The 26,625-nt window shown below is 38.5% G+C and overlaps 3 protein-coding genes and 2 non-coding genes across 6 annotated transcripts; 3 read left to right on the plus strand and 2 right to left on the minus strand.

The window, feature by feature from the left end:
• Positions 1 to 1,998: 1,998 nt before the first annotated feature.
• Positions 1,999 to 2,071, minus strand: trnar-ccu (transfer RNA arginine (anticodon CCU)). The gene has a single exon. It is a non-coding gene; the product is annotated as a tRNA-Arg (tRNA).
• A 407-nt stretch (positions 2,072 to 2,478) lies between these two features.
• Positions 2,479 to 9,061, plus strand: rangap1b (Ran GTPase activating protein 1b). Its single transcript, XM_073866858.1, has 16 exons — positions 2,479 to 2,617; positions 3,057 to 3,180; positions 3,277 to 3,404; positions 3,492 to 3,551; positions 3,642 to 3,816; positions 3,945 to 4,084; positions 4,206 to 4,364; positions 4,475 to 4,588; positions 4,678 to 4,777; positions 5,005 to 5,089; positions 5,221 to 5,345; positions 6,558 to 6,661; positions 6,810 to 6,912; positions 7,977 to 8,059; positions 8,145 to 8,269; positions 8,359 to 9,061. Exons 2-16 carry the CDS (start codon positions 3,075 to 3,077, stop codon positions 8,435 to 8,437), a joined length of 1,686 nt encoding a protein of 561 aa, XP_073722959.1. The 5' UTR covers positions 2,479 to 2,617; positions 3,057 to 3,074; the 3' UTR covers positions 8,438 to 9,061.
• A 286-nt stretch (positions 9,062 to 9,347) lies between these two features.
• Positions 9,348 to 16,274, plus strand: chadlb (chondroadherin-like b). Its single transcript, XM_073866857.1, has 9 exons — positions 9,348 to 9,493; positions 9,579 to 9,634; positions 9,934 to 10,102; positions 10,202 to 10,396; positions 10,591 to 10,892; positions 12,115 to 12,616; positions 12,694 to 13,380; positions 13,454 to 13,620; positions 15,368 to 16,274. Exons 3-9 carry the CDS (start codon positions 9,944 to 9,946, stop codon positions 15,648 to 15,650), a joined length of 2,295 nt encoding a protein of 764 aa, XP_073722958.1. The 5' UTR covers positions 9,348 to 9,493; positions 9,579 to 9,634; positions 9,934 to 9,943; the 3' UTR covers positions 15,651 to 16,274.
• A 47-nt stretch (positions 16,275 to 16,321) lies between these two features.
• l3mbtl2 (L3MBTL histone methyl-lysine binding protein 2) lies at positions 16,322 to 26,304 on the minus strand. 2 transcript variants are annotated; one of them, XM_073866855.1, is made up of 18 exons: positions 26,177 to 26,304; positions 25,152 to 25,641; positions 24,830 to 24,983; positions 24,592 to 24,725; positions 24,325 to 24,439; positions 23,384 to 23,463; positions 22,245 to 22,362; positions 21,995 to 22,129; positions 19,994 to 20,088; positions 19,648 to 19,891; positions 19,422 to 19,498; positions 19,226 to 19,330; positions 18,997 to 19,144; positions 18,781 to 18,863; positions 18,408 to 18,642; positions 17,426 to 17,491; positions 17,134 to 17,292; positions 16,322 to 16,492 (listed from the first exon to the last, which is right to left on the minus strand). In XM_073866855.1, the coding sequence occupies exons 2-18, from the start codon at positions 25,479 to 25,481 to the stop codon at positions 16,371 to 16,373; spliced, it is 2,400 nt and encodes a 799-aa protein (XP_073722956.1). In that variant the 5' UTR covers positions 25,482 to 25,641; positions 26,177 to 26,304; the 3' UTR covers positions 16,322 to 16,370. The 2 variants fall into 2 exon arrangements, with proteins under 2 accessions (XP_073722956.1, XP_073722957.1); XM_073866856.1 differs by lacking the exon at positions 26,177 to 26,304 and having other exon boundaries at positions 24,839 to 24,983; positions 25,152 to 25,743.
• A 113-nt stretch (positions 26,305 to 26,417) lies between these two features.
• trnaq-cug (transfer RNA glutamine (anticodon CUG)) lies at positions 26,418 to 26,489 on the plus strand. Its single transcript has one exon. It is a non-coding gene; the product is annotated as a tRNA-Gln (tRNA).
• The last annotated feature ends 136 nt before the right edge of the window (positions 26,490 to 26,625 follow it).

The raw sequence follows: 26,625 nt of genomic DNA on the forward strand, positions 1-26,625 counted from the left end.
TCAGGGAGCCCTTGATGAGCTGTCCGTTTGAAATGGCTCCAGGAGAAAGATGGAAGACTCATTCGGAATAGTGAGTCCATTAAACACAGCTTTTGCTATGAACATTTGGGCCATGTGATAATCTGTAACCTGAAAGGAGAAACAGAAAAATGAGAATTTATTTGAAGACACTTTCTATGTCTTTGGTCTGTCTTAATTTTTTTTTATCTCATACGGTACATGATGGTGAAATATGATCTCTGTATGGATCACACTTCTGTTTATCATTCAGGACTCCTTTATCATTCAGAAATCTTACTTGATAAATACCAAAGAATTTTGAGATCTACACTGATATTTTCTATATAAACTATTTTGATAAAGACTTTTGCACATACCACAACCTGTTTCTTTAAAATCATAACAGCCACCTGAGTTGAATAAGCAGGTTAAATCGAAAAACCCAACTGCTGGCGTGGATCAGCCCAACACATGTGCACTGCTCCATATTCAGAACAGCACTGTTGTTTATAATCCATCATCAGTTTCAGAGTGAACTAAAACAATTGCTTTAGAATACTGCAAACAAGGACTGCAATATTTGCATGTTTGTTATAACAATCTATCCACATTTGCCCATAGTGCATTTACTTTCTTTCTTTCTTCACACCATTCCAGCATCTATGGCTATATTCATGGCAAGAACAGGTTGATCCATACACAGGTTGGGGGAGGGGCAATTTGGTATCTCTGATTCACCTAACTTGCATGTTTTTGGCTGGTGAGAGGAAACTAGAGTAACTGGAGTAAACCTACGCTAACACACAGAGAAAATGCAAACTCCACACAGAAAGACGGGACTTAAACCAGGGACCTTATTGCTGTGAGGCACCAGTGCTACCCACTTCGCCACTGTGCTGCCACACATTGCACTGAATCTTGCCAGAGTTGTGCTTGACAAATATCTGGGCCTAGTTTTTTCCGTGTGAGGGCCAATGCATGTGCTACACGCACCCTCTGCCAGGCAAACAGAAAAGGAGTTTAACACGTTGTTTGTGGTATAAACAACCCAGTTCCCAGCAAGTAAAAGTCATCCAGAGATGACAAGATTCCTTAAAATGATATGAGAAACTGTTTTGCTTTCTGTATAATAGGTATATTTTTTTACATAGTTGAAAGATGAAAGCACACATCTGCTCTCACATACCATGGAAGCTGTCTCCATATGGACATTATATATAATATTGGACGTCACGTCTATATAATATTATCAAACTCATATTATCTTCTGACTTGCTCCGGCATGCAGTACATCCATTTAGGCCACTAGGAATCACTCTTATATAATTTTACTTGTGCATGTGTCCTATTAAAGGGGACATTTCACAAGACTTTTTTAAAATGTAAAATACATCTTTGGTGTCCCCAGAGTACGTATGTGAAGTTTTAGCTTAAAATATCATATAGATCATTATAACATGTTAAAATTTCCACTTTGTAGGTGTGAGCAAAAAAAATGTGCCGTTTTGAGTGTGTCGTTTTAAATGCAAATGACTTGATCTCTGCACTAAATGGCTGTGCAGTGGTTGGATAGTGCAGATTAAGGGGCGGTATTATTATAATAAGATTCCCTTCTGACATCACAAGTGGAGCCAAATTTCAATGAGCTATTTTTTTCACATGCTTACAGAGAATGGTTTACCAAAGCTAAGTTACTGGGCTGATCTTTTTCACATTTTCTAGTTAATAGAAGCACTGGGGACCCAATTTCAGCACTTAAACATGAAAAAAGTCAGATATGTCCCCTTTAAGATAAAATCATTTACATACAGTTTTTGTCCATCCATATTAAATATATGTTGGTCTAGTAATGCACTAAAAAAGAAAGTTATTAGCATTAAATAGATTTTCTCTAATGTCCAACAGACTAAAGCCTGAATGCAACTTGTTTCTTGCTTTTGTTTAATAAATTCACTTTTAAATGTTTTCATTAATTTGTAAGGAATATCAAAACACATCCACCCCAGATGGGACTCGAACCCACAATCCCTGGCTTAGGAGGCCAGTGCCTTATCCATTAGGCCACTGGGGCTTGCGTCACGATTGGACCACATCCTGGTCCAGAAAGTAGTAATGCAAATCCATTGTTATTAAAACATAAATTAAAACTAATATGTAAATATAAATTCAATCATCTGAAACATATCGGAATATCTGCATCTAATAAATTAGTTGCTGGCTACTTGGATCTACATAGCATTTGTTGTATTTCACTCTTTAAATAATATAAAATTCACACACTTAGTGTGTTATCCTGTCATCCTGCTAAATGCAAGCAATGACTAAACTAAACCACTGTTCTCACACTGATAAAGTTCGCTATAAATTATACGACGTCTAAATGACTGATACCCAGTACAAACAGTAATGTTAATCCAGCAAAGCCATTACAGGAGTAACGTTAATGGACCCCGAGCTTTTATTATGTAAGGATATGTCACCGGCACTTTCAAAAAACCGGCCGCCTCCATGTGCAACTTGTTGTGATGCTTTTCTCAGTAGTAAAGCTAGTCCTGTGTGATTTGCTGACTTCTTTTAATAACTAAACGATCATTGATCTTTTACACCGTGGTGTAAGGTAAATATTCTTGAATAAAAAGTTACTACGATATACAAATGTTTTTATTTTTAATAGCTAGCATAAGCGGATAGCTAGGTTGCTAATTGTCTGCGCTAGCCTGAGCTGTGTGTAATGCTACGTGTTAGCATGCTAACGCTGAGGGACAACATGAGTTGATTAAAACTTTTTCTTTCTCGAATGGAAAAGTGTAACCACAAAGTGCAACAACGCTTACTGTTGTTTAGATTTTTATTTATTACTTTAAATAATCTATAACTATGAAGAATACGAAGCTAAGCTAATGTGTTGCTATTGCTACTGGTCTTCTTATCTCTTCAAAGACTATATTTAAGATTACGAATGTGTAAATGTATAACTTTAAAAAGATTAAGATATATTTAAATGTCTATGCCCAACCAGTTTTGTATTAATGCGTATGCGTGTTTTATTTTACTAGTACATAATAAAAAAAGCAATGGCTGCTGAAGATATTGCTCAGCTTACAGAGGCTCTTGCCAAGACCCATGTGGGGGAATTAAGTTATAAGGGACGAGGGCTTAAACTGTGTAATGCAGAGTCAGGTGAGTAAAACCTTTTAACTAGACAGTATTTACATGTGCAGTTAATGTGCATAAACCCATAAAGGTAAAACTCCTTAATTTTCTTGGACTCTGCAGTCAAAGAAATGGTGCAGGACATTGAACAGTTTCAGGGTCTGCAGTCCCTCAGATTGGAGGGAAACACATTTGGGGTGGAGGCAGCACAGGGCATTGCAAAGGCTCTTGAAGCTAAAAGTGAACTGCAGGTATTCTAACATTGCTACTAGAACAATTTCACATTGATATTTTAGATCTACCATTTGTTCCTAATTTCATTTTTTCATTTTATAAAGCAATGCCATTGGAGTGACATGTTTACAGGACGTCTTCGCTCTGAAATTCCACCTGCTCTGGTGAGACTTCATTTTAAATCGCTCAATTGCAAGTACCGTGTATTTGCAATGCTTTTGCTTTATCATCAACAACGCGTTTAACTTCCATAGAAATCATTGGGCAGTGCATTGATGACATCAGGGGCCCGACTGACTCAGCTGGACCTGAGTGACAATGCTTTCGGGCCAGATGGTGTAAAGGCAATTGAAACCCTGCTCAAGAGCCCTGCCTGCTACACTTTACGTGAGCTCAGACTTAATAATTGTGGCATGGGCATCGGAGGGGGTACGGTAAGTGTAGTCTTGCATCAAAGCACTTAGTCATTCATTATGATCATGATTTCAGTAATCACTTGAGTCACAGAATTGTAAAACAACATTGTATTTAAGTTTATTAAACAGTATGTGATTTTTGTACGGTCCTCGCTTCTGCATTGACTGAATGCCATAAGCGGTCTATTGCAGCTGGCACCCCCTTGAGGTTAAAAGTCTTTATAGCTGGACGTAATCGGCTGGAGAATGATGGAGCCACTGCACTTGCCCAAGCATTTAAGGTACTTGCACTTAATGTTGCTCTGTTTTAATAAAAAATATCAACTTCTAACAATGTTCAAGGTTTCAGTTTATTTTGCCTTTCAGTCCTGTTGTTTTACATTTGTTTCCTGTCTTTTTAAGTTGTTAGGCAGTCTCGAGGAGGTCCATATGCCACAGAATGGAATCAACCATGCTGGTATAACTGCTTTGGCCACTGCCATGCAACAGAATCCAAACCTACAGGTCCTTAACCTCAACGACAACACTTTTACTAAGAGAGGATCAGTAGCCATGGCAGAGGTAATTGGTATATTATCTCAAAGAATTATATAGGGGAAGGTCTGGTATTTATTTAAAAATCTGTTTGCACACACACCGTTTTTATTCATTTCCTCCATGTTCATTTTAAGGCCATCAAGCCCCTCCAGTGTCTTAAGGTCATCAATTTTGGGGACTGTCTTGTACGCTCAGAAGGTGCTCTTGCTATAGCATGGGCACTTAAAGAGGGGCTGCCTCATCTCAGGGTTAGTAAAAGATGCCAACTCACATGTAAACGCTTTTTTAAATGAAAACAATTTCATTTTGTAAAATATCTCTTCTTTTTTTTTTCTAGGAGCTGAATTTGTCATTTGGAGAGATTACAGAGGCAGCGGCTATGGTAATTGCTAAGGCTGCACAGGACAAAGCTGATCTGGAGAAACTAGACCTCAATGGTAAAGCAATTGCATCATGTGTCACATTATTTTATTATTACAACTTTAAAGGCGTCATGACTGAGGTTGCTAAACAGTGAAAATATGATTGACATCTAGGCATCATTGAAACAATTTGGCCGTAATATTTTAATGTTTTGGAATCAAAGGATTTTAATTAAAGTTATATTTTAGCATTACGTTATGTTATTCTGTGATCATTCGAGCTTGTTTGGGTGTGTGTTTAGGAAACTGCTTTGGAGAGGATGGCTGTGAGGCTCTCAGGGAAGCTATGGAGAGCATGAACATAGGGGATATGCTGGGCTCGCTCAGGTATTTATCTGTGGCCTTGTAAATATAGTGGGTGGTTGCTTTTGCTTTAGATGTATAAGCTGGCATGAGCATATTTTCCTGTATGTAAAGTATTTACATTTGTAGAGTGATGAAAGTTGTTTCTTATACAGTGATGATGAAGGAGAGCCAGATGATGATGATGATGATGATGGCGATGAGGAGGAAGATGAGGATGATGATGAAGATACAAAAGAAGAAAATGGTGTTAATGGAACAGAAGATGTTAGTGAAGAAAAGGGAGCCCAGCAAACCTCTGAAGCACTATAATATTTTGGTCACACAGTGTATCTGCTGCATTATTGGTTAATATAACTTTAAAGGCGGGGTGCATGATCTCTGAAAGCCAATGTTGACATTTGAAATCACCTAAACAATCATGCCCCTACCCCAACAGAATCTGGACCTTCTTTTGATAGACCCGCCCCACACATACACAACCCAGGCAACGCTATGGGTTAGTAGACACGTCCCTTACTGTTGATTGGCTTCAAGTGTGTTTCGGTAGTCGGCCTGACTCCCTTTTCCAAAGTGTTTTTTAAAAATCACGCACCCTGCTTTTAAGGGATGATCATATTTGTTTGAAGGATTAGTCAATTTTCTTAAAAAATGTACTCGCCACTAAGTCATCCAAAATCTTAATGTATTTCTTTGTTCATTCGAGAAGAAGTTGTGTTTTTTGAGGAAAACATTTTAGGATTTTTCTAATTTTGGTGGACTTTAATGGACCCCAACACGTAACAGATTTGATGCAGTTTGAACTTGCATTTTCAGCGGAGTATCGGAGGACTCTGGGCGGTCCCAGGCGAGGCATAGGGGTCTTATCTAGCGAAACGATTGTCATTTTTGACAAGAAGGGTGGAAAATATGCACTTTTAAACCACAACTTCTCGTCTATCTCTGGTCCTGTGATGCGCCAGCGCGACCTCACGTAATTGCTTAATGACGTGGAAAGGTCACGTGTTAGATATATGAAACGCACATTTGCGGACCATTTTAAACAAATAAACTGACACAAAGACATTAATTAGTATCATTCCACATACAACAACGTCGGACCGGTCCTCTTTCTCCACACTTGTATACACTGGGGCGTAGTTTGGCCTTCGTCATCTGTGACCTCTTGACGTGATGACATATTGAGTGAGGTCGCACTGGTGAGATAGGCGGGAAGTTGTGGTTTAAAAGTGCATATTTTTTATTTTTCTATTATCGTTTTGCTAGATAAGACCCTTATGCCTCGTTTGGGATCATTTAGAGTCCTTTGAAACTCAGTCGAAAATTCAAGCGTAAACTGCATTAAATCTGTTACGTGTTGGGGTCCATTTAAGTCCATTAACTGAACAAAGAAAGACATCAACATTTTGGATAACATGGTGGTGAGTAAATTATCTGGATTTTTTTTAAGAAAATTGACTAATCCGTTAAGACATTTAACCTGTCTCTTCACAGGGAAGGCCTTGCTACAGTTGTGAGCTTATGACCTTTCTCAGTTCCCCATCAGCTGAGAAATTGATCTCCCTTGAAGCCAAGAGAATCCAACTCCTCGAGCAGGTGCTGATTCCTAGTTTTACTGTTTGTTTTTTCACAAATCACTCTTTTTCTTTGAATACATTAAATAATTTCTACCAAACAAAACCGTTTTCCCTCATTCTGTCAGTGCAGTTACACACAATCACTTAAAATCCATTTTTTCTCCCAGATTGATGTTTCGGATGCCTGTGAAGTGTCAGAAGTTTTTTTTAAGATCTCTTCAGTCTATAAGGATGAACCAGAAGTAAAACAGGCTGTATTTGAGAGCACCGGTATGAACATTATTTTATTATCTCTCTTTAAAGGGATAGTTTACCCAGAAATGTAAATTTTGTCATCATTTACCAGGTTTCCCACGGGTCCTTAAAATCCTTGAAAGTTTGTGAATCTGGGGGGGAAAATTCAAGGCCCTGGGGAGTTTTTGGAAATCTACATACATAGATACAGGTCATTGAAAGTGCTTAAATCTATTTTATTCAAGAAGTTTTCTGGAAAAAATCCATATTATTCCCTGTGTAGTGTAGGATCATATCATTAAACTTAAATTTCCTTTTAATCACACGTGCTAAACTGTTCACTTTAAATGCTTATATCTTCTGTATGCAAATGATGATTCATACCAAAATGCTTTTTTGCATAGTTGTGTTTGACACATGAAAACGTCTCGAGTTACGTATGTAACTGTTGTTTCCTGTGAAGGGAACAAGAACCTGGGTCTCCCTTGCCAAACTTCCTGCGTCCCTGCAACGCCGTCTTTGGCAATATTTCAGATAGCGATAAACTTCCTGGCTCCCGCGTCACCCATGTCTTTGTCGTTAAGCCTCACCGTTGGTTGAATTTGATATACACATTCAGACGCACTTACCCCTGGAGGCGTCTCCAAAGTGTCACTGCAGTGATGCAGCGCGAGTTCCCTTGAAAGGGAACTGTAACAATGTATCTTATAAGGTAACATGATGTAGTCCTTGAATTTGAGGGTATTGGACCTGGAAAGTCCTCGAAAGGTCCTTGAATTTGAAGTTAACTAAGGTGTGGGAACCCTGATTTACTCACCCCCTCATGTGAACACAAAGATATTTTGAGCAATATTTGACTTGAGCACCACTGACTTCCATAGTAATATTTTTTTATACTATAAGAAGTATTTTGTGTTCATGAGGAGAACAAAGAAATTTATAGAGGTTTGTAACCACATGAGCGTGAGTAAATAATAACAAAATTTACATTTCTGGGTGAACTATCTCTTTAAGTCCAGTAAATGTGTAATCTTTTATTATTTTGTTATAAACATTGTATTTCATTGTAAGTAAAATCTGTTGTTCCTCATGTTGTCCAGATGCCCTGTTGAGGAAAGCTTTTTCCAACTCTCAATCGTACAGTTTAATCACCTCGCTAATGATAAACCTGGGACTTTTAAAGGTAGCACACTTTACAATGTTAAGAATAACGTAAGTTTTTTCAGGCATCAGTATATTTAAATGGTTCATTCCTTCTGCATTTTCAGAGTGAGGATAAGAAGGTTAAGAATGTGTCTGTGCTGGCTGGACACTTGCTAGCTCTCGAGCACGCAGCTGCACAGGACTTCTTCCCGCTCGATCAGGCATTCGTTCTGGAAGCGTTTCTGACACGGTTAGTGTGTGTTTCAGCAGTAAAAGCACATAAACTAACATACTAGTTACTGTTAAGATGTTGAGCTTATGTATGCGTTTATTTTCTAGACATGGGAAAGCCTTAGAATCCTGTTCCACTGCAAGGGATGCTCTCGTGACCACACTGGCAAAAAGGACCACTGCTTAAATCTTCATTCCTAAAATGAGCCACCGAAATCTCTTTATACGGGTCAAAACTGGACTATTGCAAACTTGACAGCCTATGTGAAACTTTTTAAAACTATATTGTAGTTTATCTTTGGTCAGTCAATTCTGGATCCATTTTCTCACGCAAAACTAGTGCCTCAAGATGACTAGACCAAACTAAATTACCTTGCATACTGTTGACTGTTTGATTCGAGCTTTAAATAAGAATGGTGTGATGTACTTATGTCTCTTTTTTAGAAATATTTCATCTATTTTTATACTTAACTGGGAGCAGAGGAAATAAGGCACTGGATGATAATTAGGGCTTAATTATCTCTTCAATGATTGTAATGTTATAACTGTCTGATATGTCTTAATAATAGTGGAGAATAATGCACACTTGTCATTGCAGTATGTCTTATAATGTGAAGTATTGATAGAAATCAAAAGAACAGCTGTGGAAATGCATAAAGTGAGATTCAAGTGAAGAAAATTGATTACTGGTTTTAAAATATTACATTTGGACATCATAATGTAATACTAAAGCAGGTATACACACTGTATATTTGCTATATTGTCAACATTCCGTTTTGTTATTAAACTTAATTATTTTCATTGGAGAAAATCTTTGTTGCTTTTTCACTGTTCATACTTATTGGCTGATGTTACATAAAACTTTGTAAATTGCTAAATGGGATTTTTGCATTAATCCCCAGCTTTCAGTTGCTTTGTTGCAACGCCTGACTAAAAACAATAAATAAATGCCGCGAGCTCACTGAGCCATAAGGGATTACAATTATCAAGCTTTATTGTTTTAGTAGTAAAAATATAAGTTTATATACTTTTCAAAGGTACCCTTCTCTACTCAGACTGTATATTTATGAGACAGGAACAGTGTGAGTCTTTGTGTGAAGTCAGTGTGCCAGCAGATCTGCGGTCTGAAGTCTCGACCTCCAGGAGGCATATTTCACATTTGGAAAGTTTCACTGCTCCAGTCGGTGCTGTTGATTTAAGTTGAACCTTTTTTTGAGTTTTGTATTTATTCAAGATTTTACTTGTAAGTATTCCTGATCATTTTTGGTTGCATAACGTTCAAGTGATTTTGCAACTCCGTTATTAACGTTACCAGCTTTAATTTACAGAACTTATCGCGGTTTATTCAACCGAACCACAGCAGAAGAGAAATTTCAGCAAAGAGGTGAGGAATGTCGAGATTATGTGCTGCTTTCACAATTAATTGTTAAACGTTTTGTTTAGACGATGTCTTTTTAAAACTAATCAATCGATTATATGGTTTTGAGTTAAAAAAATTAATGTTTTAATTTTTTAAAACGTTTGTTTACAAATTGGATTTGAAACAATTTATGATCTGATCATTGTCGTTTTAAGTCAGTCAAATTATCAACCTAAATTTACTAACGTTAAATCACACAGTAAATGTAATGAGGTAAATCAAATCGTTACCTGATTTCGATATCTTCTCATCCTTCTTCACAGAGAGACCAAAATGTCTATCCCCACGTGGCTGTTTATAATATCTCTTGCCTTAAGGATCCATACAGTACGGCCAGGCAAATGCCCAAAGTCCTGTATGTGTGATACAATCAAGCTCACAGTAGCTTGTGTCAACAAGAATCTTACTGAGGTGCCACCTACCATTGATGAGGTAATCTGTTCACCACCCCGATAATTTTGGCTTTATTTGTCATGCATTTTTTATGTGCATCGCTTTTATGTTCTGCATTGGTATGTCTTTAAAATTAAGACAACAGTAAAACTAGACCTGAGAGGAAATGATCTGCAGGAGCTTCCTACAGAGGCATTCTCAGGCACCCCTTACCTCACCCAGCTGTCACTGCAGAACAGCAACATACGAAGAGTGAAAGAAGGAGCTTTTCGCAAACTTGGTCGACTGACCATACTTAATCTATCCAACAACAACATTGAGATCCTCTATCAGGTGAGAAAAATCTAAAACGCATTGCTGCAACCTTGAAAATATTGCTCAACTGGTAAAGCAGTATATTTCGTTTAATGCACTGTAAGTTGCTTTGAGTTTGCCAGAAAAGGTCTACCAAATGCATAATAAATAAAAATTAAATATATTTAAAGTTATGATGAAAATGCATGTTGTGATTCTCTTTCCTTGTACAGGAATCATTTGATGGACTTTCTTCTCTGAAGCAGCTACTTATTGACCGAAACAGGGTGGAAGAGATCCAGCCTGGTGCTTTTTCACAGCTTGGCTTTCTCAACCTTCTCTCCATCACACACAACCAATTGGTGTACATACCTAATTTAGCATTCCAGGGCTTGCAAAACATCAAGTGGTTACGTCTCAGTCACAATTCCCTCAATTATCTGGAAACGGAGGCTTTTGCCGGACTCTTTACTCTTACTCGTTTGAGCATTGACAACAATGCGCTGCAGTTTTTTCCCACCGAGACAATGACACGGTGAGTTAACGGAAACCCTGTAACATGCACCAAAAATAAAACTATTTTACCTTTTCTTGTGAAGTTTTATCTCAAAATACCATATAAATAATTTATTATAGGATGTTTAAATTGCCACTTGTAGGTGTGAGCAAAAATGTGCCATTTTTGGGTGTATCCTTTTAAATGCAAATGAGCTGATCTGTGCACTAAATGGCAGTGCCGTGGTTGGATAAGGGGCGGTATTATCCCCTTTTGACATCACAAGGGGAGCCAGATTTCAATGACCTATTTTTTCACATGCCTGCAAAGAATGGTTTACCAAAACTAAGTTACTGGGTTGTTCTTTTACACATTTTCTAGGTTGATAGAAGCACTGGGGACCCAATTATAGCACTTAAACATAGAAAAAGTCAGATTCTCATGATATGTCCCCTTTAAATTTAAACATTCATTTACATACTTTATGATGGTTATGTTACAAAGAGAGACAGTCGTATACTGTACTGTTAACATACTACATAACATTTTAATTGAACTGAATAGATTTTATTTTTATTTATTTTTTGCATTTTTGTTTGATGCCTATTTAATTTTTCTAAAAATTTCAAAAATATTTTGAATGCAAATAATATTTGGAGGACCCCCGGTAATACCACCACGGAACACCCTGTTGAAGACACATGGTTAAGACCAGGGGTTTTCAAACTGTTTGTCTGGACCCACATGTGGGTCATGCAAAGTTGTTTTGCTGTTGCGGTAAAAGACACACAAAAAAAATGTTTAGTCCGACAATTGACTTGCAATGACATTGATTTTATGTGTTATAGAATAAAATACAAATTGAATTTATAGAATGACAAAGAAAATAAAAACGAATCCATTACACATAAGAAAATAATGTGTTTTCCCCATCTTCCCATTTACAAAATTAGTATGTTGGTGGGTCCTGGGCTAGATTATACCTTTTTTAAGTGGGTTGTGAAATGAAAAGTTTGGCAACCCCTGGTTTAGATGTAAATTGTAAGTAGAGGCAGGTGGTTGAACTGGATATTTAAAAAGAGTTAATTATGAAATAAGATGAAAAGTTGTTTGAGGCAGATCAAGCTTATTACATTGTAATAAAAAAAATCATAAAGACACTTTTTAAAATGTAGAAACTCACGCACAATTATGCATTAAGAAGTGTGTGTTTCAATAGAGAGGAAAACGCCTCATCATTCTTTAATTCCCCTCTCCTTAGACTTCCAGAAGTTACTCGCTTGGACCTCAGTTATAACCCTATGACCTACCTTGGAGAGGAGTCTGTATCCATGGCCAAGCTCACTCACCTCTATCTGGATCACAACTCACTGCAGGATTTTTCAAACACAGCTATCCTGCTCTCTCCTCGTCTAGCTTATCTAGACCTAAGCCATAACCAGCTGCGTGTCCTACAGCCAATGGCCCCTGGCTCTCCCAAATTAACACGCCTCAATCTGGCAAGCAACCCCACCTACTGCAGTTGTTACCTGCGGCCTCTGCGAGAGTGGGCTATACAAGAGCGCATTCGTCTGATTGGCACTTGTGGAGGTCCATCACATCTGTCTGGCGAGAACCTGGAGGCAGTGCAGCCTGCCGAATTACGTTGTCAGAGCCAGGAGGCCATGATGAAGGCTGAACTGGAGGAGCTGAGACGACTTCCAACGTTACCAACAACACCACCCCCAGATAAAGTCAAATGTCCTGCCAACTGTGATTGTGAGGTAGGTGAGAACTTGCTAGGTATGCCACTGAAATATTTATTATTTGTTTATATAAAAAGTCTTTGCATTTAATGCAGGCTCAGAACCATCACTCATCTTGCGAAAACAAGGGCCACACCAAGATCCCCCGTGGTTTTGCACCAAACATGCGCTTGCTGGATTTACGAGGCAACCATTTCCACTACATCCCTGCAAACAGTTTTCCAGGTACTGCAGAAGTGGTTTCTCTTCATTTGCAGCGCTGCAAAATCCACGATGTAGAGGACGGTGCTTTCAACGGTATGAAGAGTCTGGTGTACCTCTACCTCTCCGAAAATGACCTCACCTCACTGAGTCCTGATGTATTTAAAGGGTTACCCCATCTCACTTACCTCCATCTGGAGAAGAATCGTTTCACACAGTTCCCCAAAGGTGCTTTCAAACTGTTGCCTGGATTGCTGGCTCTACACATGGAGAATAATGCTATCACTAAGTTGGAAGCAGGGATCCTGACAGGTGCTGAGAAACTGAGAGGTCTCTATCTTACATCAAACGCTATAACAACCATTGCTCCCAAGGCCTTTGATCCTGCACCTGACTTGGATACTCTACATCTAGGCAACAACAAACTGAATGAGGTGCAAAGTGAAACTTTTTCTAAAGCCCAAAGTCTGACTGAGCTTAATCTCTCTCGTAACCCTATTCGCTGGATAGGAGCTGGAGTTTTCCAGCCAGTTTCTGCCACACTAAAACATCTTTACCTTGATCATATGGGTTTAGAAAAGGTGAGTAGCAAGTGTCATCTTTAATGCGACAAAAATACAAAAGTTAAATCACTCATCTCATTCCCTTTTGAAGATGTCTCGGGAGTCTCTTGCAGGTTTGGGGTCTGGACTGCGAAGTCTGCTTCTTGAAGGGAACCAGCTTGAGGAGCTTCCTGACTTAAGTCCACTCTCAGGTCTTGAGGTCATAAACTTGGCTGAGAATCCACTGCTCTGTGATTGTCCACTGCTGCCTCTTCGCAAGTGAGTTTACGATTATTCCCTATGTAATCTTGCTGTGCCCGTTAAGTAGGGTGACCATACGTGCCATTCTTCCCAGACGCGTCCTGGCCAGGATTTTGGTGCATCTTCCGGAAGGTGTATTTGTTGACCGCATACGCCATTCAGTTACTACATACAATGGTAGTTTCATTCTTACCTTAAAATGTAACGGTTGCTTTTCTGTAATAATAATAAAAATCCTCTATGACGTATGCGGTCGACAAATACGACTTCCGGAAGACGCACCCGAAATCCTGACCAGGAAGCGTGCGGGAAGAATGGCACGTATGATCACCCTACGTTAAGTGTCATTATTGGCCCTTAAAGAAATACTCCACTTTCATAAAAAAAATTCCTGGTAATTTACCCCCATGTCATCCAAGATGTATAGATCTTTGTTCTGTTGAGAAGAAATTAAGTTTTTTGAGGAAAACATTCCAGGATTTTTCTCCATGTAGTGAACTTTAGTGGACCTCAATGGTTTACAGTTTTAAATGCAGTTTCAAAGGGCTCTAAATAATCCCAACCGAGCCACAAGGATCTTATCTAGCGAAACTTTTTTTGTCTTGCAGTAGCGTGTGATGCGCTAGGGCGGCCTTACGCATTACGTAATCAAGTCGAAAGGTCACATGTTACATATGTGAAACGCACACTTGCAAACCATTTTTAACAATTAATCTTTGGAACGGTCCTCTTTCTCCACACTTGTAAAAACTATAGCAGTAGTTTTGCATACATCAAGCGTTTCGACGTGATTACTTAATAGCTAAGGTCACGCTGGCGCGTCACACGGCTAGACTAGTGCAAGACGAGAAGTTGAGGTTTTAAAGTGCTTTTTTTCGCTAGATAAGACCCTTAAACCTCGGTTGGGATCGTTTAGAGCCTTTTGGAGCTGCAATAAAACTGCAATTTTAACCTCCGAAGACCTGAGCCTTGGTTTGGCTTGCATTTTAGATTTCTTTCAGCTATTTGGGGTTAGGAAGAACCAGTAAATATAATAACCAAATATTTTTCTTTGAAAATGAAGCAGTGTAAGTATTATGGTGCAAACAACAAAAAATGTGATGTCCACATATAAGATGGACAATATTAAATAATTCTTCATTTTAAGCATGCATAACATTTTTATATACTTTTTCATTTATACTAATTTATACTTGGGCAGTATCCACGCGTGTAACCACAGTAGCAGCGCGACCGTCAGAGTAGAAGAAGCTTGGCAAGTTAACCCACAGACCCACAAATGAAGAAGAAACAGCAACTTGTTGTGTATGATTTGAGAAGACCAGCAATGATGGAAGTAAACAAACAGTGACTTTTGTTCCAGTTTGAGTTAAATGACTCAACTTTGTTTTCACCGTCGCAAACGGAAATACCTATGACGCAGTTTTTTTACCTGACGGGAGGGGTTCTGGACCAATCACAGTGCTTGCGGCCCGCGTAGAACTGACGCGCTATTAAAATTTTTGCGAGGTGCACGTCAGGCTACGCAGAGCTATGCACAGGCTACAGATAGCCTACGCCGTAGAACTTACGCACGACTATAAATCGGGCTTTAGGAGGTTAAACTGCAAACTGTTGAGGTCCACTTAAGTCCACTATAGGGAAAAATCCTGTAATGGTTTCCTCAAAGAACTTAATTTCTTCTCAACTGGCATGAGAGTAAATTGTCCAAACTTTATTTTTTATGAAAGTGGAACATTAAATTAATATTTCCTCCTGCTTCTAGGTGGATTGAACAAGTGAATCTGAAGGTGAGAGCCACCTGTGGCCACCCACCAGAACTCAGAGGTCAAAGAGTCAAAGACGTCCATGTCTTTAAGAGCTGCCCTGGGGAAAATTCTTCTCCTGCTCGGAATCCCAAAATTACCAAACCAACCAAACGGAATGTATCCGCTCAAATCAGCCCTTCAAAAGTTATTAAAATAGTTAAAGCCAAAGTCCAGACACGCACAAATGCAAAGCCTCATACGGTGCAGAAAACCACCACCAAGAAAAGAAAGTCAGTGTGAACCTGCTGTATAAACCTTGTTACTGATTTAGCCATAGAAAGCAAACCAGTTTTATTTACGTTTGATTTATTATACGGGTAATAAATAATACTCTGCCCAATGTTTTAAATATCAAAATGCACAGTAAGTAATCTAGGTGAATTGAGTAGAACCATAAGTTTCTATCACTTTTAATGTGCAGTTTTAATTTACAATGCTGATTTAATGGTTTAAGGCTTGGTAACAGTAATGTATCAGTAAAGTGGCACACGTTACATTACCAAAATTGGACAAAATTTACTTTTTCTAACCCATTTGCTATATGGATTTCATATTTAATAGTTTCTTATTTATTACCTAGAACAAAGCATATTAAAATCTGGTTGTAAGGTGGCACAATATTTAATAATTCTTCATTTTAAGCACGCATAACATTTGTATGCTGCTTTACTGTGTTAATAAAAAGGTCAGTGTTTTTAATACAATTTTATCCATTTACCACAGAATAGCAACATTTCAGTAATATAAAAAAATGAACACTGTATAAAAACAATAAACCATTACACATACAATGTGGTGATAGATTTGACAGCCTCAACTGTTCCTGTATTTTCACAGTTTGTAAACTAATAAACAATTGTTAATAACTAACTACTGTTTGCTAGTTATGTTTATGAAAAATGTTTTCATTAAAAAAAGTGTAGTGATCCATAAAGAACATGTAGCTGTACAGGCTGTGTTTTAAACTGAGAGGTCTTCTTGTTTGACAGTTTTGAAGGCCACCAGGTCATTGTTTACTTTGCCGTCTGTGCTGGGTAATATTGGGGTTTCCATGTCCTCCACTTTCACTTTTACTGCAATAACTTAAGACAGAAAAACATATAAGCTAAAAAGACTAAATTCAAACTAAAAATACATAACAAGAGGAGCTCAGACGCAAAAGCCACTAAACATCTTCATTAAAAATTTGATGATATTAACCAAATGCTCTGAAGCACATTATATAATCATCAAATACTTTCACTTCAAATCGCTTAATCCTTCTCAGGCCGTTTAGAAATACGGCTTTGCTGAAGAATCGAATTCTGCCAACAAAGTCCACATAAGATGAATTGAATAAACAATGGGGTGAGAAACTACCATGAATCTCATTCAAATTTGTGTCCCTTGTGATTGTCCCTAAATACAACCCAAACGAGACAGCCATATGCATCATATATGAGATTCAATTTCTTTATTTTAAGATTCTGACTTTCATCATTTGCAATGTTTCTAGTTGCATCTTTAGTGATTTTGCTATGTCTTGTCAAGTGGATGCTAAAGAAAGATGGCACGGCATTTGTGAAAATAAGGCATTTCAGTTACTGACTAATAACCTTTTTATTGCTATTAAAGTGAAATTACTGAACCTAAACAACAGTCTGATAAAAAAATGCTCATTAACATGAAAACACTTATAGGGTTTTACATCTGAACTTATATCTTTCAAGGCATTTCCACATACCGTCTTCCTGTGGTTCTGTCTTTATTCGTAAAGTAGTGGGTATGACGGAGGGGTCTGGTTCCTCTTTTGAGAGCTTAGTCTCTGGATTCTCATTAGGTTGAGGAAGCTGGGTTTTAGATGGGTTTTTAATGCTTACATTTTTCTTTGCAAATCTTCGTCCTGGACCAAAAAAATAAAAAGAATGGTGTTGACAAGCATAAAAACAATTCAAAACCATTTACAATTTTTTATGGATAAAACCAGATGTAATCGAATACAAAGTAAATAATTTATAATAAAAAGCACAACTTACTCCTTTTTCCCATGTAAGGTTTTGGCTTTTTGCTTGGGTTGGGTCGTTCCTGACCCTGGGGGGGTTCTATATACAGTGCATACATAAATACCATGAAAATGATATTATAGATATTAAAGGGACATTCCACTTTTTTAAAAATATGCAAATTTTCCAGCTTCCCTAGAGTTAAACATTTGATTCTTACTGTTTTGGAATCCATTCAGCTGATCTCCAGGTCTGGCGCTAGCACTTTTAGCATAGTTTAGCACAATCCATTGAATCTGATTAGACCATTAGCATCGCGCTACAAAATAAGCAAAGAGTTTCAATATTTTTCCTATTTAAGGTTGACTCTTCTTCTGTAGTTACATCGTGTACTAAGACCGACAGAAAATGAAAAGTTATGATTTTCTAGGCAGATATGCTAGGAACTATTCTCTTAAACTGGCATAATAATCAATGACTTTGCTGATGTAACATGGCTGCAGCAGGTGTAGAGATATTATGCACTGCTCGAAATTAGTCCCCTTGGTTACTTTCAATGGCAGGGGACTATTTTCGGGCAGTGCGTAATATCACTACGCCTGATGCAGCCATGTTACATCAGTAAAGTCCTTAATTATTAAGCCAGAATGAGAGTATAGTTCCTAGCATATCTGCCTAGAAAATTGCAACTTAAAATTTTCTGTCGGTCTTAGTACACGATGTAACTACAGAAGAGTCAAGTTTTAAATAGAAAATAATTGAAACTCTTTGGTTCTTTTTTTTGGCGCGATGCTAAAGTTCTTATCAGATTCAATGGATTGTGCTAAGCTATGCTAAAAGTGCTAGCTCCAGACCCGGAGATCAGATTAATGGATTCCAAAACAGTAAGAATCAAATGTTTAACTCTAGGGGAGCTGGAAAATGAGCCTATTTTCAAAAAAAGTGGAATGTCCCTTTAAAACAATATTATCTCTTCATCACCAATTTCCAAAAGTTTTCTTATTGGTTCCCCTACCTGGCCCAATGGGTGGCTGCAGTTGGTAGCCAGTGATTTCACACCAGCCTACAGGATAAATTTCAGGTGAGTGACAATCCACCCACTGGTCAAACTCTGACTCCCAGCCATCAAAGTGTAGGAGGAGAAGCCGGTCTACGCAACGCCTAACAGTGGCCACGCACACCAGCCGTGGCTCCATAAGGTCTACTGCCTCCAGCTTCATACCTGGGATAAAGCCGTGACCTACAGCATCCTGGGAAAGACCAGAAAGGGCGTATCAACACTGAATAGTGCACAACCGTGAGCAAAGCTTATTTGAATTTAAACCATCATACAAAATGTATGCAGTACAAAATACTGGATGCAGTTAAATTGAGATTTAAATGTTAACCGTGTTGAAAAGTCTTCCTGGAGCGCCAACAGACTCTGTTTCCTCTAAATATTTTGGCCACTTGAAAGTTGCTTGATGATAACCTGAAAAGAAAAGTAAGCAATTTTGAACAAACTATTCATAAAACAGCTTGACGTGCTAAATAAATGGTTTTTTAGATTAAATAACTAGTTCGGAAATTGGGAAATGATTGAAGAGAGTTTCAAAGCAGATTACCAGAGGGTACAGTGAGAGGTATGTTGTTGTCCTGGCAATATCCTACAGGTAAGATGGCATGTGAACTAGCATGGTAGCAAAACCAGTCAGAACCATCACCAATCTCAACACCGTCAATGCTAACAATGATGTATCCATCTAACAGCACCTGAACATCAAGATAAGACAAGTTAGTGCAATTAATGTTTTCAGCAATTTAACATACACTACTATAATCGTTTTAAATTACCTTACGAACTGTAGCGACACAAATATTCCCGAGATTCAGAGGATCAATTGCTTCAAGTTTCATGCCTTCCTCAAAATATGTTTCTCCCATGTAAACGATCCTTAACTTTGTGGACACAGTACATGATTGACTGGCACAATATTAATAAACATTTACAATCAAATTTACAAAATAAGAATAAAAGTAATGCACTTACCTTCTTGAACTGATGTGGCAGACTGTCTTGAAGGGCTTTGCGAAATGTAGGATGGGTGCTCATGTTGACGTTCACATCTATGTCAGAAATTTTATGCAAGTATCAAAACAAATGCATTTTTTAAAAATTATTTCAACTAGTCTTTGTACAAATAAAGTGCTTATATATATTATATATATATATATATATATATATATATATTTGCTCTATCTACAGATATACTCACCTGTCTGTTTAATTGTGTGGCCCACTTTTGCAGACCAGCCCACAGGATGCACTAGAGGACTTTGCATGTGGCACCAGAAATCTGAGAGCACCTCCCCTGAAGGTCTCAGCGCCTCATCCTCGTACAGCAGCCTGAGTCGGCCTCCTATCACTGTATCCACCACTGCCAACCGCGTACGGCTCACCTGCGAGCGATCAACCACCTCCACCCTAACACCCTGTCTGAACGGACACCTCATACTGTCTGCCATCTGAAACGCAAGGAGATGGGGTAAAAATTACTGATAAAGACCACATGCACATATGATGGTAAAACAGATGGTATAAACGGACTGATTCTGTGTTTATGCCATCTTGACGTGAAAGTCGACAGGAAGTGTGTGCGCTCCAACCAATCTCTCCATCAGGTAAGTTTTCCAGTCTTTGATCTTCTGGTGGATCTCTGCAGGAAATACAGTTTAACAACACTTACCAGCATCTTTGCAGGTACCCTTTACAAAGGTCCTAATATGTACCATTTAGGTACAGATATGTATACATTTGGTACCTACAGCGAGGAAAATAAGTATTTGAACACTCTGCTATTTTGCAAGTTCTCCCACTTAGAAATCATGGAGGGGTCTGAAATTGTCATCGTATGTGCATGTCCACCGTGAGAGACATAATCTAAAAAAAAAATCCAGAAATCACAATGCATGATTTCCCAACCACCTATCCGTATGATACAGCTGCAAATAAGCACCCGAACACCTGAGAAAGTTAATGTTAATATTTGGTACAGTAGTCTTTGTTTGCAATTACAGAGGTCAAATGTTTCCTGTAGTTTTTCACCAGGTTTGCACACACTGCAGGTGGGATTTTGGCCCACTCCTCCACACAGATCTTCTCTAGATCAGTCAGGTTTCTGGCCTGTTGCTGAGAAACACGTTGTTTGAAAAAGTTATATTTTGGTCTCATCTGACCACATGACTTTCTCCCATGACTCCTCTGGATCATCCAAATGGTCATTGGCAAACTTAAGACGGGCCTGGACATGTGCTGGTTTAAGCAGGGGGACCTTCCGTGCCATGCATGATTTCAAACCATGATGTCTTACTGTATTACCAACAGTAGCCTTGGAAACGGTGGTCCGAGCTCTTTTCAGGTCATTGACCAGCTCCTCCCGTGTAGTTCCGGGCTGATTTCTTACCTTTCTTAGGATCATTGAGACCCCACGACGTGAGATCTTGCATGGAGCCCCAGTCCGAGGGAAACTGACAGTCATGTTCAGCTTCTTCCATTTAGTAATGATTGCTTCAACAGTGGACTTTTTTTACCAAGCTGCTTGGCAATTTCACCGTAGCCCTTTCCAGCCTTGTGGAGGTGTACAATTTTGTCTCTAGTGTCTTTGGACAGCTCTTTGGTCTTGGCCATGTTAGGTCCTGTCCCAAATGGCACACTCCGGACTTGTGGTCCTCCTCAGAGTCCACACTTTGATAACATCACATAGTCCAGACTTTAGGGACCCTTAATGTGAGTCCACGTGGGTGCAACGGAGTCGTATTTTGGGACAGACTCGAGCGTCACACCGGAAATAGGTAGAGAAGTTGCCCGTCAGTGTGAGCTCCTCCCTTCCGTCGTCTGATTGGTCTGATTGCTTTTTCGCAAGGACTTCTGGGTAGGTAAAGTGCGCAAGGCCTGCTGCAGTGCGGGCTTCGCTGAAGACCACATCAAGGGGGCAAAGGAGGCGCTGGTGAGCACACTTCAAAGCGTAAAAATGACAGGTGGGACACCCTACGGACTCGTGGACTAAGCGAGCACACGCAATTTAAGGCCACGAGACCGAAAGTCCACATGAAGTGCGCCATTTGGGACAGGGCCTTAGTAGTTGGATTCTTACTGATTGTATGGGGTGGACAGGTGTCTTTATGCAGCTAACGACATCAAACAGGTGCATCTAATTTAGGATAATAAATGGAGTGGAGGTGGACATTTTAAAGGCAGACTAACAGGTCTATGAGGGTCAGAATTCTAGCTGATAGACAGGTGTTCAAATACATATTTGCAGCTGTATCATACAAATAAATAGTTTAAAAAAATCATACATTGTGATTTTAGATTATGTCTCTCACAGTGGACACGCCCCCACGATGACAACTTCAGACCCCCCCATGATCCCCAAGTGGGAGAACCCGCAAAACAGCAGGGCGTTCAAATACCCATTTTCCTCAATGTATATGTACTTTTAAGGTACAATATGAACTCTTCAGGTGCAAATGTTTTATTTCTAGCTAGGGACAATTTTTTTCTGACAGAGTAGCAAAGCCTGATTCATAAAATATCAGTGGATTCACGGGGTCAACTGTCACCTTGTGGCGGGACAAGAAGTTTGCTGTTCACTGCACACCAGCCAATAGGATGAACATCAGCTGTCCCCAAGTTACACCAAAGGTCACGGCTATCATCATCCTCAAAACCCTCATAGCGTAAAAGAGCTTTATAACCTGAGGAAGAGAAAAGATAACATGCTCTCTGAAACAAACTAAATCTTCTTTTACCATACAACAAGATTAGTTGAATGAAGGCCATGGTCTAGATACATCTTAAGGTTTTATATACCTGCCAGCAGTATTATAGTTGCAATCCAGTACACTTTAGTAGACAAGGCTGTGTAAGAGTTCAAAACCTCCACTTTTAATCCCACACAGATATCATCCCAATGTTCACAGAGTGGTGCCTGTCAATTAGCAGTAAGTGGTCACAAATGGATTGACTTGGACAACAGTAGTGCAACACTTTCTTCCCAAACCTTTATAATACAATTCCATTATTTTTTTCATAACTTTTCAAGGCATTCATGATTACTTAGATTTTTTTAAACTAATTAGAAAACAATTTCTATCCAATTAAAGGACAAGTTCGGTATTTTACACTTAAAGCCCTGTTTTCAGATTGTTTATGATGAAATAGAACAGTTTTGACTGAAATTTGGACATATGATGCTGACAAAGATGTGAAACTCACCGAGTGTTCAGGGGTGTTCACTGATATGCTCACACAAAAGTCACTGCAAAAGATGCTTTCCAACAGGTTTTATCGTAGTTTTTGTCCAACTCCATTGACTTGTATTAGATGTGCTGTGAGGTACGGTATTACTCCACGTCGGGAACCTTGTTTGTAGTCTTGCAATTGGCAAAGGTGGATTATCACCACCAACTGGGCTGGAGTGTCTATTATTCAAGCTTCTAAGCGAAAGAATGTACGGGTGTGAGGCGTTTGAAAAAATAGGTCCACAAGTTTACAACAAATGGTAAAACACCTGTTGGAAAGCATCTTTTGCAGCGATTTTTGTGTGAGCATATCAGTGAACACCCCTGACCACTCGGTGAGTTTCACGTCTTTGTAAACAAAAGTTTAATGCATTTTAGAAAGGATTGTTCCAGTGCACCTATACACCCATTGTTGGGGTGGGAGGGTAATACAACAGAAACCGAAAATTCTCGGGCCAGCATCATATGTCCAAATTTCAGTCAAAACCGTTCTATTTCATCATAAACAATCTGAAAACAGGGCTTTAAGTGTAAAATACTGAACTTGTCCTTTAAATATTTCAAAGCACAACTATAAAAAAATTATATTCATCTTTGCAATGAATGTGAAATCTCTGAATAATGATGTCAATATAATTTATACAGAATGCCATCACGTTTATGTTACACTGGTACATTTTTACATGAATAAAGAAGCGAGTCACCCACATGGCTGAAGCAGGATACAGGGGCAGCGAGGTAGCCATTTTTCTCAAGGTATTTACCCCAGTCAAATCCAGCTAAAGTAGCTTAAAAAGAAAACAAAATAATGAAAACACTCTTAGATTTCGCACAATGTGTAAAACTTTTGCATTAAAATAACAACAAAAATCACTAGCACAAGTAAATCGTGAGCACAAGTGGCTTTTAAAGGGAATGGGAGATAAGACTGTTATTTGTTTATTGCACGTTATGCCCAAAAAACACTCATAACGAGAATAGGAACAACACGTTTAGACTGTGCATCAGGCCACTATCCTATCGTTAAACTAGCAAAAGTTGATTCGGACATGCCCTAAATGCACTTGCACTGTACGCTTTGGACCATGCGCTTAGATCGTTAAAATAGGGACCATTGAATTTCATCGTATTTGTTTTACTTACTATGGACGTCAATGGTTACCATGAGCTTACAATCATTTATCAAAATATGTTATTTTGTGTTTAAAGATAAAAGAAATACATACAGGTTTAGAACAAGATGAGGATGAAAAAAAAGGACAGAATTTTTGGGTGAACTATATGCATTTAAAGAGATAGTTCAACAAAAAATGAAAATTCTGTCATCATTTACTCACTCTCGTGTTGTTACAAACCCGCATAAATTTCTATGTTCTAATGAACACAAAGGAAGATATTTTGAAAAATGTTTGTAACCAAACCGTTTGTGGACCCCATTCACAAAAAAATTAAATTGTGGAAGTAAATGGGGTCCATAAATGGCTTGGTTACAAACATCTCTTAAAATATCTTTGTGTTCATCAGAACCAAGAAATGTATACAGGTTTGTAACAACTTGAGGGTGAGTAAATTATTACACAATTTTTACTTTTGGGTGAACTATCCATTTATGCTTACTGTAGTGATAAGAGCCAGAGTCATTTTCTCACCATCTTGTCCCAACGGTCTGCTCTCCTGCTGCTGCTCATTCACCTTTAAATGGGACGCCTCAGTTGGTGATTTCGGAGTCAGTTTTTGGGATTTCTTTTTCATGGGTGGTCTTCCCTAAATACCAAGACACACAAAACATACAAATATCACCAATATCCAGCTGCATGATTACATATGTCGTTGATCACATCTCTGAGACGTTATTTATAAAAATAAGTTTGAATGAGAGGAAACAACCCCTCTTGTGGACAAACCCTCACACCCACCTGGAGACGTGCGAGAACGGAGGATTTCTTTGAGTTGGATGAATATGAACGAGAGCAAGATCTACTGCAAAAGCGCTTGGACCTGGAGAAAAAGGTGCTCCTGGTGCCAACTGCCCCACACATTTCACACAATACTGCAGATACAGAAAACAGAGGGGTTTAGATGACAAGACACACCACTAACATCACACAGGTAAAATGGATAGTATTTCATTTAAAAAAAGGTTTCAGAATTTACATGTTTCACCATTGTCCTCCTCATGACTTTTAAGACTTTCATTGCCAGAGTTAAATTGTTTATTATGGTCAGCTTCATCCAATATTCTCTCTTCTCCATCCTTCTGCTTCAATGTGTCCGTGTTGATATTCAAGGAGGCCAGATTGTGTTCATTCTTTAAGAGGCACAATAATAAAAAAAACAACCATGGCTTTATTGTATTAAAAGTGAAGTAATAATGTTTTGGGTGGCTTTCATTTCTATTATTACAGTTTAACTACAAAAATAAAAATGGTTACTTCAATACTGACAACCTCCTTAAAATAAAATAAGGTTTCTTTACCTGTGAAGTACATATGGGACAGGAGGACTCGCCGCTAACTCCACAGTTACAGGATGGTCGGATAAAAACAGTCGGTACAACTCCCTCCTTTAGCTTCAGCCCTTTAAATCCCATTGCCTTAACGGAGGCATTAGATCGAGGCTCAAAGCAGTCCTTGCTAAAATGCTCTGAGCACAAATAGGAAAAAGACTTGGCCACCCAGTTCTGACGTGTTTTTTGGACCTGCTTCTCCCATTTGCGAAACTCTTCTGGATCCTGGGGAAATCTGAACATTGAGACATTTTGGTCTCTGGATTTTCCACAACCGTAAGCAACGCATCGGCTTGGCATTTGTACTTCACTTCAATGAATGGTTTGGTTAATTAAAACTTTGACCAGTCCCTCGTATTTGAAAAATTGCGTTTTCAGCTGCTCGACCGAATGTTATCCACCACCTGTTTTCAGTGGTGTTGTTGAGACTCATTCGTTGCACACAAACAAAATAAAAGCTCTGGAAAACAACATACACGTTTGTGTCACAATGAAAGCATAACATACAACGTTTTAAAGTCAAAACAACAGTTTAAAAATCATCATGTGCAAAAAGAAAAATCTTTCTTCTTCTTCTTCTTCTTCTGGTGTTTTATGGCGGTTTGGCAAACCAACGAAAAAGGTGCATTACCGCCACCTACTGATCTGGAGTGTGGAGTGAGCATAGATTTGGAAGAAAGAAATGCAAAAAAAAAAAAAATAATAATAATAATAATAAAAAAAAAAAAAAAAATTATCTAAAACCTAAATTCTGTTTATTATTCCTATGTTTTTCAAATATTTAAATAACACTTCTTGAATTCTTGATTGCCTACCCTCATTTCCTAACAATACTTTTAAAGAAAAATGTTCAACTCCCATACATCGTAATTCTTGTATTAATTGAAATCTCTCCCTTTCATATGCAGAACACTCCTTAATAATATGTATTACTGTTTCTAATTCTCCACACTTGTCACATTCTCCCGATTCATGTTTAGAAAAATCTTTCTCACCTGCTGTACTGTTGCTTACGTGCGGTGAACAGCTCGTTATCGCCATCATCCGGGCTGGAGAGCAGAAAATTAAAATATTCTATAATAATTTATAAACATCGATTAACTTTTATATTTTATAATGAGCTGTCTAATAAACATTTCCAAGCATATCACGTTTAAAGTCTTTTCTATTAATACATCAATTTGTACGTTGTTAAGTACATAGAATACACAGTCTTTCCGCATTATACAACATGGCGGTTCCATGGTGTAATGGTTAGCACTCTGGACTCTGAATCCAGCGATCCGAGTTCAAATCTCGGTGGAACCTAAATTTTTCTGCAAGACAATTGAAGTATATATATATATATATATATATATATATATATATATTAGGGGTGTAACGGTACGTGTATTCGAACCGGACCGTTTCGGTTCAGGGCTTTCGGCACGGTCCACACGTGCAC

The sequence above is a fragment of the Misgurnus anguillicaudatus genome, chromosome 4, assembly GCF_027580225.2.
Source record: "Misgurnus anguillicaudatus chromosome 4, ASM2758022v2, whole genome shotgun sequence".
Classification (NCBI taxonomy): Eukaryota; Metazoa; Chordata; class Actinopteri; order Cypriniformes; family Cobitidae; genus Misgurnus; species Misgurnus anguillicaudatus.

Bases quoted from the DNA above. Each gene is read 5' to 3' on its own strand.
- chadlb (XM_073866857.1), top strand. From the start codon at position 9,944: ATGTCTATCCCCACGTGGCTGTTTATAATATCTCTTGCCTTAAGGATC. The intron at 10,103-10,201 runs GTAATCTGTTCA...TTTAAAATTAAG, and splicing joins TGCCACCTACCATTGATGAG to ACAACAGTAAAACTAGACCT. The intron at 10,397-10,590 runs GTGAGAAAAATC...TTCCTTGTACAG, and splicing joins ACATTGAGATCCTCTATCAG to GAATCATTTGATGGACTTTC.
- rangap1b (XM_073866858.1), top strand. From the start codon at position 3,075: ATGGCTGCTGAAGATATTGCTCAGCTTACAGAGGCTCTTGCCAAGACC. The intron at 4,365-4,474 runs GTAATTGGTATA...GTTCATTTTAAG, and splicing joins GATCAGTAGCCATGGCAGAG to GCCATCAAGCCCCTCCAGTG. The intron at 6,913-7,976 runs GTATGAACATTA...CATGTTGTCCAG, and splicing joins GGCTGTATTTGAGAGCACCG to ATGCCCTGTTGAGGAAAGCT.
- l3mbtl2 (XM_073866855.1), bottom strand. From the start codon at position 25,481: ATGCCAAGCCGATGCGTTGCTTACGGTTGTGGAAAATCCAGAGACCAA. The intron at 19,892-19,993 runs TAAACACAGAAT...TTTCAGATGGCA, and splicing joins ACTTTCACGTCAAGATGGCA to GACAGTATGAGGTGTCCGTT. The intron at 17,492-18,407 runs GTAGGGGAACCA...CACTGTATATAG, and splicing joins GCAGCCACCCATTGGGCCAG to AACCCCCCCAGGGTCAGGAA.